The sequence below is a fragment of the Nothobranchius furzeri genome, chromosome 16, assembly GCF_043380555.1.
Source record: "Nothobranchius furzeri strain GRZ-AD chromosome 16, NfurGRZ-RIMD1, whole genome shotgun sequence".
Lineage (NCBI taxonomy): Eukaryota > Metazoa > Chordata > Actinopteri > Cyprinodontiformes > Nothobranchiidae > Nothobranchius > Nothobranchius furzeri.
This window is the reverse complement of record NC_091756.1, coordinates 832,914-851,457: the sequence shown is the minus strand read 5'-3', so window position 1 is coordinate 851,457 and position 18,544 is coordinate 832,914. Positions and strand designations below refer to the sequence as shown.

Sequence of the window (18,544 nt, the reverse complement as noted above, 5' to 3'; positions counted from 1 at the left end):
GCCTGTTAAAAGGGAGTTTTCCTCTCCACTGTCGCTGCATGCTTGCTTAGTATGAGGATTGCTGTAAAGACTCTGACACTAGTCAGTGACGATGCAACCTGCTGGGTTCCTTATGTAGGAAACGTGTTACTGATTGGCTCTGGTCCTGATTTGGCGCTTTATAAATAAACTGAACTGAATTGAGACAATCCACCACATAACTGCAGGCTGTAAGACGCTGGCAGGGAAAGCATACATGGAACTGTAGCGACATGAATGGCCTCAGTTTTGACCCAAAGGTCACACTTCCCCAGCTAGGTCAACCTGTCCTGGCTGCACTTCTATTTACAGATTATCCATCACAGGAGGCAGAGTCAGCTGTAAACCATCTTTAATCTGACTGCTGTTCCGTCCGCAAGATGGACACTTCAAGATTAAAAAAAATCATTTTTAATAAACTCTTTTCACTGTCTTATTACAAGGTTCATAAATAATCATCATGGTTCATTATAAATGTATTTAATTACTGAAATGACTTATTATTCTTTGGTTAATAATAATAATGATTTATGACAATCAGTAATCTTTAACAGTGTAAAGAAGGTCATGTGCACTTATATTACCAACCGGACTTACGCTTCCGGTCGGTAACAAGATGGCGCCTGTGCTTGGCTTAGCCGCAGTCACCGGCCACTTTTTCTAACTTTTCTCCTCTAACCTCCTCTCTTCCACCTTGCTCCTGTCTGCGATCCTCTTCAGTAGTGTCCCAGCTACCATCTCCCATGATCGCCAGACTCTTTTGTCCTTCCGTTCGTTCACGATCGCCCAAGATGCACCGAGGACATACCTCCCTGTTTGTTTATGAGTGGCGCACTGGCCCGGAGCCAAATGATTCCCACCAGGATGCCTCCAGCGATGTTTATCCGGTCCCGGGAAAACGTCGCAGGAAAAGAGGTAAACGAGCAGGAATCCAGGTGAGAATAAGACTTCTCTTAAAGCGTGGTTTATCTGGTAAACATCTGCGCGATCTTCCAGCTTCTTGTCCTTTGTTTGGTGACCTGAGCGCCACTTCCGCATTCCCGCCAGGCCGCGTTGGGACGCGGTTCATCCGTCCAAGTTTTTTAAGGTCGGTTTATCCTCATTCCTCAGTGGTTTCTCCTCCTGTTCCCTCCATAAGTGGTTTTTATAAACACCGTGGGTCTAACCCTGCTAATTTACGTCCACTAACTCCAGCTGGTTCTGTAGTTTCTGATTCCTCCACCTCACTCAGCATGGCTCTATTAAATTCCCGCTCTGTTAACAATAAGTCCTTCCTGCTCGATGATCTAATTCTCTCTAAAAACCTGGATTTTCTGTTTCTGACTGAAGTTTGGCAGCAAACATCTGATTATTCTGCTCTGATTGAACTCTGCCCGAGTGGTTATTCTTTTCTTAGCCAGCCCCGGGGTTCTGGTCGTGGTGGAGGCCTAGCTGTTGTTTTCAGAGACCATCTTCCATGTAGCTCTACAACCTCTGGTCACTTAGCTTCCTTTGAACTGCAGCTGATTAAAGTCGGGCGTAAGGACCCGTTCTACTGTGCTGTGGTCTATCATCCACCTGGTCCAAACAGTTCTTTCCTTCAGGAGTTTAGTGACTTCCTATCCTCCACTGTGAAGCTGTCCAGACTGGTGATTGTTGGTGATTTTAACATCCACGTTGATGATCCCTCCGATCTCTTTGCCATGAATTTCTCCAGCCTTATGGACTCCTTCAGCTTTACCCAGCACGTTTCTGGCCCCACACACACCAGGGGGCACACTCTAGACCTTGTTTTTACCCTGAGTCTAAATGCTGACAGTGTTTGTCCTGAGGACGTTTATATTTCAGATCACCATTGCATTTTCTTTAACTTGTCAGTTTCTGCGTCCCCACCTCCTGCTCGCCGTATGGTTAGTTCTCGTTTTCTTAATGAGAGCACAGCTAGCTATTTTTCTGCTGCTTTTGATCCACCCTGTTCTTCTGATAACGACCCAGATTCCTTAACTTCTCAGTTTAACGAGCACTGCCTCTCCATTCTGGACAACATCTGTCCTGTCAGAACCAGATCAGTTCCTGCAGTGAACCCTACTCCCTGGTTTAATGACAGCCTTCGCAGCCTGAAGCGCCAATGCAGAAAAATTGAGTGTTTGTGGAAGAAGACCCATCTCCATGTCCATATGCTGCACCTAAAAGATCTTCTGACATCCTTTAACTCTGCAGTCAGAGACGTGAGGGTTTCCTATTTCTCCAACCTGGTGTCCCAGAGCAAAGGGAACCCCAAGGTGCTGTTTAACACCATCAGCAGCATCGTCTCTCCTGCCTCTCCTACAGCCTCCATCCACTCTGTTGCAGACTGTGAGAACTTTCTGTCTTTCTTTGTGGACAAAGTCAATAAGGTTAGATCTAGCATCTCTCCTTCAGCCTTATCGCCGCCTCTCCCGACTCCAACCAGGCCCATCATCCTAGATAGCTTTGCTCCTGTTTCTTTGCCTGAGTTAACCAAACTAGTTAACTCTATGAAGACCTCTGCATGCCCCCTCCACATCTTACCCTCATCTTTGTTTAAAAGTGCTTTTCAGTCCATCGGTCCCAGCGTGCTCTCTATAATTAATGCTTCTCTGGTTTCTGGTCAGGTCCCTGCTTACTTTAAGAACGCTGTAATCCACCCGCTTCTTAAAAAACCGAGTCTCGACCCCTCTCTCCATAGCAGCTTCAGACCCATCTCTAAACTTCCGTTCATCTCCAAGATCTTGGAAAAGGTTGTGGCTAAACAGCTCACAGCTGCTCTTGATGAACATAACATCTATGATAGCTTCCAGTCAGGTTTTCGTAGAGCTCATTCTACTGAAACAGCTCTTCTTAGGGTCTCTAATGACCTTCTGACTCACAGTGATGCAGGGGACTGTTCTGTTCTGGTCATGCTGGACCTGACTGCAGCCTTTGACACTGTTGACCATCACCTGCTACTGGAGAGGCTGAGAGACTGGGTAGGCCTATCAGGATCTGCTCTGGAGTGGTTCTCCTCTTATCTCTCTGAGCGCTCCTTTTCTGTGGCCGTCTCCAAGTTTTGGTCCTCCACCACCTCCCTTACCCATGGTGTCCCACAAGGTTCTGTGCTGGGGCCTCTGCTCCTGCTCCTCTATCTGCTCCCTCTTCAGCACATCCTGAGCTCCTTCAAAGGAATCTCCTACCATCTTTATGCAGATGACATCCAACTGTACATCTCCTTTAAGCCCCATGAGATGTCTAAGCTGCAGCTGTTACACACCTGCTTAGACTCTATCAAAACCTGGATGGTGGGAGCTTTCTTCAGCTGAATGAAGATAAGACTGAGATCCGCATCTGTGCCCCAGACAAGCTGGTTCCCAAAGTCAGAGACTCTCTTGGTCAGCTTGCTTCTCACACCAAACCTTCTGTCAGGAACCTTGGCGTGACCTTTGACCCAGCTCTCACCCTGGATTCTCATGTCAGTTCTCTTGTTGGCTCTTCCTTCTTCCATCTCAGGAACGTTGCTAAGCTGAGTCCCATTCTGTCCCGCTCTGAACTTGAGACAGTTCTCCACACCTTCATCTCCTCACGCTTAGACTACTGTAACTCTCTTTTCACGTGTCTGAGCAGAACCTCCCTGAACCGTCTACAGGTGGTTCAGAACGCCTGTGCTCGGCTTCTGACCAAGTCCTCCAAACACACCCACATCACCCCGCTTCTCCTCCAGCTTCACTGGCCGCCAGTCAACTTCAGGGTTCATTTCAAGATCCTGGTTCTGGTCTATAGGGCCTTACATGGACAAGCACCATCTTACATTGGTGATCTTCTTAGTCCCTACACCCCCAGCAGGTCCCTGAGGTCCAGTGATCAAAGCCTACTGGTTGTGCAGCACCAGGCTAAAGGTCAAAGGTGACAGATCATCTGCTGCTGTGGCCCCCAGACTCTGGACCTCTCTCCCCCTGAGCCTGAGATCAGTGGACTCAGTGGTCTCCTTTAAAAAGCAGCTGAAGACTCACTTGTTCAAGCTGGCTTTTGTATGACCTTCTTCACCTCTCTCTCTTTATTCTGCTCTCCCACCTATTCCACCTTCCTCAGGATCCACTGGTTTCCCTCTTTCCTGTTCACTCTCTCTCTTTCTTAACATTTTTTTAATCACAATTGTCTATTTTTTTGCTCATTTTAAATACATTTTTAAACATTTTCTAAATTATTTTTTATATTTTTACATTTTTTGTTTTTGTGAAGCGCCTCGGGAATTTTATCTTGAGAGGCGCTATAGAAATGATATTTTCTTCTTCCTCTTCTTCTTCTTTTTCTTATACACACCATGCAGGACACTGAATTCAGGTTAATGGTAACTGCTCTCACATGTCTTTGCTCCATAACCAAAGCTTTCTATCTCTGAGGGGCGTGTCCTGAGGTTTGTTAAAACCTAAATTCCTCACTTCAAGTTCAGTTCGAAGCTCACCAAAATCTCTCCGTGGCACGAGAGTCCCAGAGGATCGAGACGGCCGCTCGAAGCCTCACTAAGCTGTTCTGTCACGCCGATAGAATTGCTCCAATAAACACCATCTGCAACCAGCTGACGCAAACTCCTTCAGAGTTAAGTTAAGACACAAGCTCAACACCTGTGTGCCTGAGGCAACTCTTGGACCAGAGAGTCGGTACCACTGGTCTTCCCTACCGGACCGAGTACCCAGAGGCTGACAACATCCTCCCTTGACCTCCGGATCCACAGAGGGTTGTCTGAAAGGTGAGGTAGAACACAGATTGCGTCCGTATGCTGTTCCCTTTAAGAAATAACTTAGTTAGCTGCAAAACAAACTCTTTCACCCAGAATCTCTCTCTGATAGAAACCTTCTGAGATTCCATTCACGCATCCAAACACACGCATTTCATTTTAGATCTCATCCACACACAGGTTGCTTTTAATACCAAGTTTTAATATCAAAGCCTTTATAAATTGTCATCTTTAAATTGTTAGTAATAAATTCTTAACTTTTTAAACCTGACTCTTCTTTGAAATGAAACACAGAATGGTGTATATTTGGTTATTGAACAAGCAAAGATTTCTTTAAATCTTCTGATTTAATAAATAAACTTTTGCTATTAATTTAAATCTCTTAAATTAAATATTAATCTTTGGATTAAATATAGACCAAGCCAGTTGGTGTATGAACTTCTATCGATTATATAAATATCCGTGGATATCTTTGGAAATATAAGTTCAAACGCCAAATTGTTTGATCTTTCTCAGAATCTAACAAAGCTGAATAGCACAGCGTTAAATTCGGATTATGTAGATTATCTACGCTACAGAACACCACAGCATGGTGTATAGGAAGATCTGTGCACAGTGTGGACTGGAAGCCCCAAGATCAAAGAGGGTACGAGTGGTAGAGAAGGAACAAGTCAAGATCCTGTCAGACTTTCAGATCCAGACCGACAAAACGGTGATGGCAAACCAACCAAACCAGTCTGCTTCCGTTACTTGCCCGTGAGAGCGGATATATGAAGAGAGAGAGAGAAAGAGAGAGGTGTTATGTGAGTGCTCTTTCATGACACCAATGAACGGGTCATTCATTTATTTTACACCTTACCAGAAAACTAGTTCTAGTGAGGAGCACCAGCTGTGTGTGTGCTTCATACCAACTGCAGCCATCCCTCCTGGAGGAAGCTTCGCCTCTTTGATACAGTGACCCCTCCAGTATGCAGCCAGGATGGCCTCAGCGTGGCTAAGGGATCCATCGGCATATCCACAAGCCAGCTCTCCAACCGAGTGTCCGATGATGCCATCAGGCTGAAGACCCAGCTCGGTGAGCAGATCGATCAAGGCTATCTGAATGAAGATGAACACAGAAGTTTTCATTCTTCTTCACTAAAACAAAATGGTTCTTGTTTTAGTTAAAGAGGTCCTTCACTCATGTTTAATGCATTAGCAGTGGTCTCTAGTAGGAATGAATGCCTTGTCCAATCAGGGGAAAGCATGGAGACTCCAGCTGAAGGAGAAGGTAGCTTCCGACGGAAGGATCTGGAGACTTACTTCCTGATATCTGGACATCTCTCCTCTGATTGGCTAACAGCGACACGACGCTACCACTGACTCTGTTTGCTCTCCAACTTTGATGTTTTATCTCCACCAATAACACAAGCCTGGAGGAGTTCTGCTGTGTGGTGGAGTTGCTAATGCTAACGGTTAGCTTCTACTAGCAAAAACGTTCTCTGCTGTTTCCAACAACAGCCTTCCCCGTCGGGAGTCAAGGTGTTTGGCAAGTTACTTGAAAACTTTAATGCATTACTTATTACTTGTTACTCTCATTTTAAAGTAACTTATTACATTATAATATTACTGGTTTTAAAGAGTAAATCATTACATTATGTCCATATTACTTTAAGTTACTCTCACTAAAATGACTGTAAATATGGATTCAGTAATCTAAATGTAGCTCATCACCCCTCGTTCACATCAGACACGGAAGAGCAGCGATGCGCCGCGAAGCGTCGTGGAACAACAAGCGCTGTGATGCGGCGCCCTAACTACACAATAGCATTGTACACGAACAACACTAGCTATTCACCTCCATCCAGACAGGAACTGGTCTACAAAACAGCAGCAGGATCAGCGCAGTTTCTGATATCAGCAAGCTGAACAATATGGTCACACACACACACACACACACACACATCTGCACACACACACACACACACATCTGCACACACACACACACACACACACACACACACACACACACACACACGCACAAACACACACATCTACACACACACACATACACACACACACACACACACACGCACAAACACACACATCTACACACACACACATACACACACACACACACACACACGCACAAACACACATCTGCACACACATACACACACACAAACACACACACACACACACACATCTGCACACACACACACACACACACACGCACGCACACACACACACACACACGCACGCACGCACGCACACACGCACACACGCACGCGCACACACACACACACACACACTAATGGATCTCTCTGTGCTTGCGTCACTGTAGCTCACGTTTCTTCAGTGCTCCCTGTGTTTTCTTCAGCTCGCCTCTTTTTCGGTAGAATATTTAAAGTTACTATTTTCGTAACGTACGTGGTGCATTTGACAAGACAGAGCTGAAAACAGCTCGTGCTGCGTCGGTCACTGCCTCCGCTCCGGTCGGGTTTTTTTTTTATTTTTTATTTTAACTCCCTCTCCCTCTCACACACACCTCAATCAACATAGTTTTGTTTAACTGTGTGTGGGAAAAATGCCAACAACGTTAGGAAAAATCAGCTTATTCAAATTAAAATTTAAAAAATGTTGTGTCTGGTTCTAGTATTTCATGTTTCCTAGTTCCTACTGCATGAGTTCAGATGTATTAATCCATGCACTTAAACATTAATGTTCTGATTTTACTGAACAACTTGTTCTGTAATAGTTCCTTTACTATTGTGATCAAACGTATTTAATCTCAGTTCTGAGGCTGCTCTGTAAATAGTTTTCTAATAAACAACACACAAGCAACTTCTGATCAATCCATATCAATTTCAGATTTAAAATAATGTATTGATGTAAACCACACCCACTCATTTCCAAATAATAAATAAGAGGTGCATTCATCTGTGTATCTCCTTTGATCTGCATTAGTGATGTTTTCAGCACCAGAACAATGAAGCAAAGAAAGATTCCTGAGTTTATGTTAGTAATTTTATTTATTAGGTGCATCTGACCTGTTCTATTTTTCTCTGAAATGAGATCAAATCAGTGCTTCTATGGGTCTCCTCTCTGCACTGGAAACATGTACTTTATTATAATGTTCACTGTAATGCATCTTGATGTTCTTAACAAATAAATTAAATCAAATATATTGGTCAGTAATGCCAAATATGTAAATTTGTGTTTCAGTCATTTTTATACTGGCTTAAAAATACTTCATTAGGTCTACTAAGCAGGGGTGTAGAAGGTGTTTAACAGGGCCAGCCCGGTAATGGTCTTGGACCTAAATAAAAGGGCAGAAGGAGATGTTTTTCCAGACGCCAAGAAAAATTAAATGCCAAATACCCCGTACAAAGTGTGTCACTGAGAGTTTAAAACAGAAATTATTCTTGTGCAAATATTGGTGTATTCACCTTTAATACTAGTTATTAAAATGCAGCAGTTGCTGGATTGGTGCAGTTCAACGTGGAGTGCATCAAATAAAACGATATTAACATGAAGGTGAGACGTGTCATAATCCCCCCCCCCCCCCCCCAAACCTCATAGGTCCTAAACCTCATAGGCCCCTGAACCTCATAGATCCCTTAACATCATAGGTCCCTAAACCTCATAGGTCCCTTAACATCATAGGTCCCTAAACCTCATAGGTCCCTAAACCTCATAGGTTCCTAAACCTCATAGGTCCCTAAACCTCATAGGTCCCTAAACCTCATAGGTCCCTAAACCTCATAGGCCCCTGAACCTCATAGATCCCTTAACATCATAGGTCCCCAAACCTCATAGGCCCCCGAACCTCATAGATCCCTTAACATCATAGGTCCCTAAACCTCATAGGTTCCTAAACCTCATAGGTCCCTAAACCTCATAGGTCCCTAATCCTCATAGGTCCCTAAACCTCATAGGCCCCTTAACCTCATAGGCCCCTTAACCTCATAGGCCCCCGAACCTCATAGATCCCTTAACATCATAGGTCCCTAAACCTCATAGGTCCCTTAACATCATAGGTCCCTAAACCTCATAGGTTCCTAAACCTCATAGGTCCCTAAACCTCATAGGTCCCTAATCCTCATAGGTCCCTAAACCTCATAGGCCCCTTAACCTCATAGGCCCCTGAACCTCATAGATCCCTTAACATCATAGGTCCCTAAACCTCATAGGCCCCTTAACCTCATAGGCCCCTGAACATCATAGGTCCCTAAACCTCATAGGCCCCTTAACCTCATAGGTCCCTAAACCTCATAGGCCCCTTAACCTCATAGGCCCCTGAACGTCATAGGCCCCTAAATGTCATATGTCCCTAAACATCATAGGCCCTGGCCATGGCCCTGGTTGGCCCATGCATTAAGGCGGCCTTGACCGTAACACGCGTTACTGGCATTTGTACGAGGTAAAATGTTACCAATTTTTTTCCTGTTAGGCCTTACATTACCGCATTACAGCAGAAAGCGATGCATTACAGCTATTTTTTTCTTTTGTAACTTGTTACTCTCAACACTGGTGAGTCCATGAATGTTAGTGACAGGGTGACGTAGATCTGTCAGGCTTTTCTACTCCTAGAGTTTCACCGTCTGTTTTCTATCAGAAGCTAAAGCAGGAGATAGGTGTAGGAGACTATTTTCATGTTCAGCCTGAATGCAACACATCAGTGGCAGATCCCTTTCAAAAATATTGAGTAAACAATGGTTTCTCAGAGAAGGACCTCTTTAAACAACAGTAGAAACCTAGAACTTAACAAGAAGACTGCACCTGGATGGCTGCAAGGCCAACAAAGGCATGGATTGTGTCCTCAAAGGTTGCATCATCAGCCTCCAGAAGCAGGGAAGATACTGTGAGGCCGGTGTCCTTCAAGGCAGCATCGGACCGCAGGATGGAGTCTTTGAAGTAAGGCAGTTGCATGAGGCTGCGGCCCATACCTGCCCACTGGGTCCCCATACCTGTAAACGTTCAGTCCAACAGTACATCATTCACTGGTTCTGACTTCAGTTGGAGCACTCAGGTTTGTTGTGACATCACTCTCACATCTGTGTCCAGGGCTCTCATTTATCAACCGTGCTTACAAACAGATCTGTGCACATTTCATGCATGGGATCGATTTTATGCATTGCATTACCAATTAGTACTTGTGTGCAGTGTTGCTAAAGTTCGTTTAAAGAACAAACTAGTTCAAAGTTCAGTTCATACATTTTAAAACAAACTAGTTCATTTCTTAGTTCATAATTTAAAAAATCTGAACCAAGTTCACTGTTCCAAAAAGGAACTAGTTCATAGTTCTTTTTCCTCATATATATGTACATATATATAAAACTTATGAAATAATTTTCCAATAGTTGTCACCCGTGCAGTCCACCCTCATACCCAGCTGCGGTTCTTACCCTGCAGTATCTTCTCAATAACAGGAGGAAAACATTATCTGAACAGTTTGTTTTATGGGAAATTATTAAACAATCTTAGGAAGCAGGCTGAGGTAGCAAACTCAAAGTGCAACATTAAAAGTGCAAAACATGAAAAAAAGTATAATCTTTCAGTTAAGTCCCGTTTCAGTTTTTCTGAATGAACTTTGACCCCTGCACACAGCATAGACGTAGAAGGGTAGACGCCGCACCAACCGCTACTGCCACATTTGCCTGTTCTACTTTTACAAACTCTATGATTAACAGGATGTTTTAGCTAGGCTTCATCTCCGGAAAAGCTCTGTGGAGATCTGGAGCTAGAACGGCGAAAGAACGCGTTCATAAACCCGCTCACGCATGTCAGGACGAACGCACTCACTTTTACGTTCGTCAGGCAAAATACGAACGAGTTCAGTTCACGTTCACGAAAAAAATGAACAAATTCACGAACAATCGTTCAATGAACGCGTTCGGGCACAACACTGCTTGTGCATGAAAATGTTCCTAAATGTAAGAACAGCTCTGAACAGCATCTAGCGGTAGAACGGGGGAACAGCAAGGTCTCAGCCATCCGCTCGTGTTCCTCATCCACAAATGATATTCAGCCAGTGTGTAGTTAGTTGTCTGTGGAAATATGGCTTTTGTGCATAACTGGTGCTAAAACTAATAAAAGACAAGTGACCAACGGGAATCTGGCACGATGTCATGGCTGATCTGTGTTATTGGAGGATTTACCAGAGCGTGCTCTCTGGAGGGAAGCGTTCTCCATGAGTGCTCTATCTTTTTGCTATGCTGGGATTTGGGACCTTTGCGGTGGGACAGATAAACGGCACAAATCCGATCCCAGAGAACCCTCCAGAACCTACTCTGCCCCACATCATACATGCTGTCAAGGTGACCAGACTGAATGGCAGAAGAGGCTGCTCTCAGACAACATTTCCAAATGAAACTAACTCCAACCAGAACCACTCCTTAGATGTAAATGAGAAGCCGTTACTCTACGATTTATCCGATTCATTCCTGACGGGATCCTCTCCTCTGTCCCGACCGCGACTGTAACCTCTGCAACTTTCTTTTGCACTTTGGCAGCCAGTGTCTCGATATTGCTGCCAATAAAGTTTTGGGGGTTTATTTTCTTAGAAAAAAACAAACAAACAGGAAAAACAGGAAGTCCCCTCACAAGCTAAGGACATAGCGTAAACAAATACGGTTAATTGAGGGCGTTCCTGTATGTGAATGACTGAGAACAGACACGAGCACCTGGGTATGCACAGGTGGGATTTATCGTCATATGATTGCAGCAGAACATGCGTAGGAAAGGCCAGGTCAGTCTTCTGACTGTTCGTACACACATTCTACATGTTGGTGGTAGGAGGGAATTTTCTATGAACGTTTGATAAATGATGCACTGCCCTGGTGTTCTAAACAGAATTAGGAAACAATGACCTGCTTGTGTAACTGCTGCGTGTGATCCCTCACCTGAACAAATGTACCACAGTGGTCTGACTGCCGCCTGCACTGGCTGTACCTCCACAGTGTCCGTCTGAGAGCCCAGAACAGTAAAGCCTCTGTAGGGCATGCTGGTTGCAGGGATGCCTGACACTCCATTCAACAGAGACAGGAAGCTGTTGTCTGTGGCATGTTCTTTCCCCTTCTGGAGCACAGCCTTCACTGCAGCCTCTGTACGGCCACAAGCCTGAAGCAGTCTAGTAAGTGGTCTAGGTACGTCGGCGTTTGTTGCTTTACCAGCTGGACGAAGGATTACATGAACATTTGAGCCTCCAAATCCAAAAGAGTTGATCCCTACGATGCCTCCTCGGATAGAAATAGGTCGGTCCACAACCTGAATGCGACCATCAGTTAGGGCAGGAATATCAGGATTAGGAACACTGAAGTGCAGGTTGGGGGCCCAAACTCCTCGCTCTAATGAAAGCACCACCTGATGAGAAGACAAAACCTCAGCTCTAAGCTTTCACATGGGTGATCAAAGCCCTCTAAACGTTCTACGTGATGATTTAGTTTGGTTTCTTTCACAAAGGTTACCCTCAACTTGAGTCGTGTTCATTTTGTCCACATACATTTCTTTTAACAGAAGCACAATGTTTTTATTTCAGTCACCTTCGCCAGTGCAGCCAGACCGGAAGCTGGCTCTGGATGGCCCATGTTGGACTTAGTGGAGCCAATAAGAAGGGGCTCTCGCTCCGACTGGCAGAACACACCGGCAATACCGTTGACCTCTTGAGGGTCCCCAACCTGTTTAGAGATTATGCAGAAGGAAGACAGTCCTGGTGAGTTCTATACCTTGCTAATTATGCAATGGTATGCAATAAAAAGCAGAGGTTGTGTACACTGACCTTTGTTCCAGTGCCATGGGCTTCAATGTACTCCACCTGCTCTGGAGCTACTTTTGACTCCTGATAGAGAGAACGAAGCAGCATCTGCTGGATGTCTCCTGAGGGAAACGTTACACCTAGCAGAGGAGAAAGAATGGAAAACAATCTTTTGTGTTTGACTGAGGTCAACTTGGTGCTGTAGTTCAGACGTTTTAAACGCTAGAACAGCAGCGAGTGGGAACCAGAGGATGGAGAGAGAGGCCACGGGCAGGGCTGGTACGCTGTAGGTCAGGCCGAATTGTTCTTCTCTGCTTTTCTACAAGGATTGTCTCAAACTTCTTCACCATGCTGCTGAGTTGTGTTGTCAGACATGAGTTCTGTAGCAAATGTGCACGTCTGGTAGTCATGGCAGCTTTTTGCGTGGTTTAGAGGGGTGAGTCGTACCAGCAGCATCTTGCCAAGCAAAATGTGTACAGGTTTGCAGGTCTGTTTGTAAAAATGACATTTATGAAATCCCAATAGCACACCCACAGTACGTTCACAGCTCTATAACCCTGTATGTCTGTATAAAGTCTGTCATGAATCACTTTTATTGTGTGTTAGGGTCTGGGCGATATCGACCAAAACTTATTTCTCGATATCTTTTTGCTGAATTCCGATATATCGATATTTTTCCTCCTGTAACAAGCTGTCTTGAGTAATTATACACATACATCAGTAGATTAAATGCATAAAAATGTATTGATTCTTGTCAAACTTTAACCTTAGTGCCTATTCTCTACCAGTCTGAGCTTTAGAAACACTGGTACAGCTGTATGCTAACACCATGGTTAACACACACACACAGTTGAGGGCTAGAGGTGTATCAAATGTCCCACAGGCACTTTTTAATTATATATTTATAATTATTGTAAAATTATTTAAATTTCAATCCCTCTCCCTGGGCTGCCACCTTACCGTGGTGGAGGGGTTTGAGTGTCTCAATGATCCTAGGAGCTAAGTTGTCTGAGGCGTTAACAGGAGGAGCTAGGTTTGTTCTTCAATCAATCAATACTTTATTAATCCCAGAGGGAAATTAGAGTTTCAGTACACACAATTCAGAGATCAGACATACACGGGTAAAGACACATGACAAGAATTCCAGCTCTTGGAGAGTACAGACGCTTTTTTCCCCTCTCCTCCCTATCTTATCCCAAGGCTCGTTGTCCTGTCTTTATGTGTACGGCACTTTCTGCATTTTTTCTGGAAACTGGAAATGATTACAAATGGACCTGGTCAGTTGGTCTCTCAACGCGATAGACAACATTTTTTCAACGATGAGAACGGGAGAAGGGGCTCCCGGATGCCCCTCTGGGACAGAGCCAGCTGGGTATATCATGGACTCCTGGAAACAGTGGAACCTGATCTGCCTCTCCCAGCTGTCTGTAGACGATTCTGAAGATGTGTGGATATTCGTCGTTTTGGTGTCGGGTTTCCTGCTGTTTGGCATGAGCGGTCGCCTGGCTTACCAGAAAATAAACGAGCTTTCGAGGAATATTGGCTCAATCCCGGAGCTCAGGGATGGATTACACCTCACTGTGAACGCACAAACTCATATAATTGTTGAGATGAGTCGTAAGCTTGGGACTTTGGCTGAGATTCAGGCTCTGGCACAGAAGGTGGATACCATCAAGGAGCGAGTGGACGGATCAACACAAATTGGGATAGATTAATTACGCCATTATTGGATCTAGAGGGGTTGGAGACCAACAGAACACTAATGCAGAGAGGAAATTATCTCTGTCTGTCCCCAAAACACTTTTTGTCTGAATCTGGTGCCCTTGGAGCCTGTGGGGCTGAAGTGGTAACTCCCCCCTCAGAAGAAATGTCGAATGCTGCTGTTGCTATGGAAACTCTTTCTCCCTACCCCAGCCTGGGCGGGACTGTGACCGGTGAAGGCCGTGGAACCGTATCTAGGAGTCCCAGTGCTCTCTAACCCATTATCTCCCTCCCCTGTCCAAATGGAGGTGATGAGCGCTGCCCCATGTGGCTGCACGCACTGAAGTGAGGAGAGTCCCAACCCTACCCCTCGACCTAGTGGACACTTATGTTGTGTAATGTCAGAAGTCTGTGAGCATATCTGTCTGAGGTGTTTTTTGCATAGCAAAGCTGCCCTCTCTGTGGAGGGTAACTCTGAAGTGCCTTTTTTTTCCTCCCCTTGACTCTATCCTCATGTAAACTCTCTTGATCTATTACGGTAGCACAACTCGGGTTGCGAATGACCACAGTCACCAATTCTTGTCATGTCTGATCTCAGGATTGTGTGTACTGAAGCTCTAATTTCCCTCTGGGATTAATAAAGTATTTTTGAAATGAATTTGAATTGAATGCCTCTGGTAGGGTCACCCATGGCAAACAGGTCCTAGGTGAGGGATCCGACAAAGAGCAGCCCGAAGACCTCTTATGATGAATTATATAAATGGAAACCGTGTTTCCTCGCCCGGACGTGGGTCACAGGGGCCCCCTTCTGGAGCCAGGCCTGGAGGTGGGGCACGTTGGCGAGCGCCTGGTGGCCGGGTTTTCACCCATGGCGCCCGGCCGGGCACAGCCCGAAGAGGAAACATGGGTCCTCCTTCCCATGGGCTCACCACTAGTGGGAGGGTCCAAAGGGGTCAGGTGCAGTGTGTGATGGGTGGTAGTCGAGGGCGGGAACCTTGGCGGTCTAATCCTCGGCTACAGAAGCTGGCTCTAGGCGTGAGATTGCTAGGTGGATTGGTGCTGCATCTGCAGTGATGCGGGCGTTGTACCGGTCTGTTGTGGTGAAGAGAGAGCTGAGTCAGAAGGCGACGCTCTCGATTTACCGGTCGATCTACGTTCCTACCCTCACCTATGGTCATGAGCTTTGGGTAGTGACCGAAAGAACGAGATCGAGGATACAAGCGGCCAAAATGAGTTTTCTCCGAAGAGTGGCTGGGCTCTCCCTTAGAGAAAGGGTGAGAAGCTCGGACATTCGGGAGGGGCTTGGATAAACCCGCTGCTCCTCCACATGGAGAGGAGCCAGTTGAGATGGTTCGGGCATCTGGTCAGGATGCCTCCTGGACGCCTCCCTGGTGAGGTTTTCCAGGCACGTCCAACCGGGAGGAGACCTAAAGGTAGACCCAGGACACGGTGGAGGGACCATGTCTCTCACCTGGCCAGGGAACGCCTTGGGATTCCCCCGGAGGAGCTGGCCCAAGTGGCTGGGGAGAGGGAAGTCTGGGCCTCTCGCCTTAGGCTGCTGCCCCGGACAAGCAGATGAAAATGGATGGATGGATGATTTAAATTTCATCTAGAGGTGACCCATATTGCATATGTCTTATCCAGAGAAAATAAATCTATCATGTTAAACTAAATGTATGATGTGATGTAATTGCATCTACTGAAGGTCTCATGGGTCATGCACCGTGGAGTTATTAGTTATCAGAGTCTAACAGTGTTGGCTCATATCAGCGATTATACTGTAATGACTCAGTCTCTGGTTGCTCTTTTATCAGTATTATTTTTGGGCTACTGTCGCCGTAACCCACGCCTTACAAACTCTTAATTTTTTCAACAGAATCACTCGTAACGGAACAACATTTCTCACCCGTTGAGCTCGCCTTCAAAATAAAACGTTAACCCTATAGTTTAATATGTTTGTTTGGCCACAGAGGATTGTTGCTTCCTGGGTTTTGGTGAGAAGTCGCTCTGTGTTGTTGGTTTTAAGGTCACAATATTAACAGTATTAATTAGGTTTATTAATTGTGAACTTTGTGGTTAGTTTAGTTGTTTCAGTTAGACTAGGCGGTTTTTCTCCTCTCTCCGGTTAAACCGAAAAGAGTCGCTTTATGTTCATCACTAACGTATTTTCCAGAGTATAAGTCGCACCAGCCATAAAATGCATAATGAAGAAGAAAAAAGCATATATAAGTCGCACTGGACTATAAGTTGCATTTTGGGGGGAAATTTTATTATTTGTCTTACAAAATCTGACACCAAGCATTTCACATTGCAAGACAAGTACCGGTAACAATGACAGAATAAACAACCAGGGCGCAGCAGCGCGCCACAGTCTCCAGCAGGTGATGGCGGGGCAGAGGGGCTTATTCCTGGTCCGGAGCCGGTCCGCAGCAGCGCGGTATACATAATTTGGTATATAGGTCGCAGGACCAGCCAGACTATGAAAAAAGTGCGGCTTATAGTCCGGAAAATACGGTATTTGGATTTTCTCCTCCCTGATTTAGTAAGAGGGAGTCCTTTTTAGTAGTGTACATTTTTGTAAAGCTGAGTAACCTTCATTTGTTAAGTAAACCTTTTGAACGGCCATCTGACAGCCTTTTCCCTCATTTTACCTCCATCCAGTCCTGACAATATAACCCTAACCCACCCCTAGACCGCCTGAGGGGATGTCACATAATGGGGGCTCGTCTGGAATCTTAAAATTAATTTTACTGTATTTTAATGATGTGTTTATTGGTTTTAAACATCCAGTGAAGGACTTTTAACTGGCATGTGTTTTCAAACTGTCTTCATTTGTAGGATTTTACACCATAACCAGGTTTCCTTTGTCTTCCATGAGTATGTCCTTTTATCTTTATGATTTTGTATTTAGTGGATGAATTCCATTCTAGGCTCTAGAGGCTCCTCTGTTTCAGGTTGGACCCGTTTGCTGTTTTTGTAGGGTCGGGGTCATGGAGGTTAGCGTTGGTGGACATTCCACCCTCTCGGGAGCACCCCAGGGAGTTGGAGAGGTGGGCTCTCGTCCTCACTGGTCCGTTTGTGCTTAATCAGCCCATTTCTACGCCCAATGACGACTAGGGTTTAGTTTAGCCAGATATCCCCATAATAGCTAAAGGGAATGCTTGTACAACAAAGGACTTTGATATAAAAGACATCTGCTGACAGATGGGAAGGAAATTGAAAGAAAGAAATATTTTTGATGGTGCTTGCATAAATGTTTTTCTTTCTTTTAAGGAAGGGGGCGTTACAGCTGGTGCCTTTTTGCCCTGGGATGGGAGCTCAGGACATTAAATGCTGCCATCTCCTACCTCCACAAAGGTACAGCAAGCATGACACCTCTCCTCCTCCTCCCTTTCTGCTTCAACACCTGGGCCCAATCAGCTCATCAGCGCCAGTGTAGCTTAAAAGAGGAGCTGCTGGACTGAGGTCCTGTCCACACGTAGCCGGGGATCTGCCAAAACGTAGGTATTTTTCTACGTTTTGGCCTGTCATCCACACGAAAACGGAGTTTTTTCACACGAAAACGGATCTTTTTAAAAACTCCGGCCAAAGTGAAGATCTGCGTTTTCTCCGTTTTGGGTGTCTGCGTGTGGACAGACAAAACCGGAGTTTTAAGGTCCGCAACGTCACTTTCCGCGACAAATAACTGCTGACATCACGTGTGCGGCCTGTGTTTACACTAGCCGGCATCATGGATGCCCTCAGAGCTGCGCTCGCTTTATCAACTGTCCAAGCGCTTTCTGCTTGTTTGTTTTTACAAGTGGAATTACTGCTCCTTGCGGAAGACCACAGATGAAGGACGAGGTTAAGAACGGGGAAGTACTGCCGCCTACAGGTCTGGCATGTCCTTAACAACGTATTTATCCGGGTACGTGTGGACAGAGTTTTTTAAACGAGGTGGTGTGGATGCAAGTTTTTGGAGGGGCGGATATTCGTTTTTTAAAAACCCGGCTACGTGTGGACTAGGCCTGAGATGCAGACAGAAAGAAAGACCGGATCCGTGCCATGTCTTATCGCTGGCTCGGTTGGTGTTTTAAAGGTTTTTGTGGTTTTAGTCAGGCTGTTATTAATGCAAGAGTGCTTATAAATTATAAAACAGATGAGGGATCAGAGTGCTGGCTCCCTCTTGAGTTAGGGTTAGTGAGTATGGTCAGTGGACCTTGTGTGTTGTGTTTGGGAGCATTTTAGATGTCTGTTTTAATTGAGAATCCTCATTTTAAAAATGTCACCACTAGCCTTTTTAATACTGACCCATTAATGGAGCCTTGTATTTTAAAATCTTTATTTATAATAAAAGCATTGTTTGATATTTCTGCACACACTTCTGTGTCCTTCATTTTAAA

The 18,544-nt window shown here is 45.2% G+C and overlaps 1 protein-coding gene across 1 annotated transcript in view; it reads right to left on the bottom strand.

Moving 5' to 3' along the window:
* fasn (fatty acid synthase) overlaps window positions 1–18,544 on the bottom strand; it is a 91,790-nt gene that overhangs the window by 53,782 nt on the left and 19,464 nt on the right. The window contains exons 7-11 of the mRNA XM_015976513.3: window positions 12,486–12,601; window positions 12,250–12,384; window positions 11,611–12,070; window positions 9,488–9,675; window positions 5,635–5,824 (exon numbers count right to left, since the gene is read on the bottom strand). Of these exons, the coding sequence (XP_015831999.3) occupies window positions 5,635–5,824; window positions 9,488–9,675; window positions 11,611–12,070; window positions 12,250–12,384; window positions 12,486–12,601 (1,089 nt within the window). The remainder of the gene's footprint in view (window positions 1–5,634; window positions 5,825–9,487; window positions 9,676–11,610; window positions 12,071–12,249; window positions 12,385–12,485; window positions 12,602–18,544) is intronic.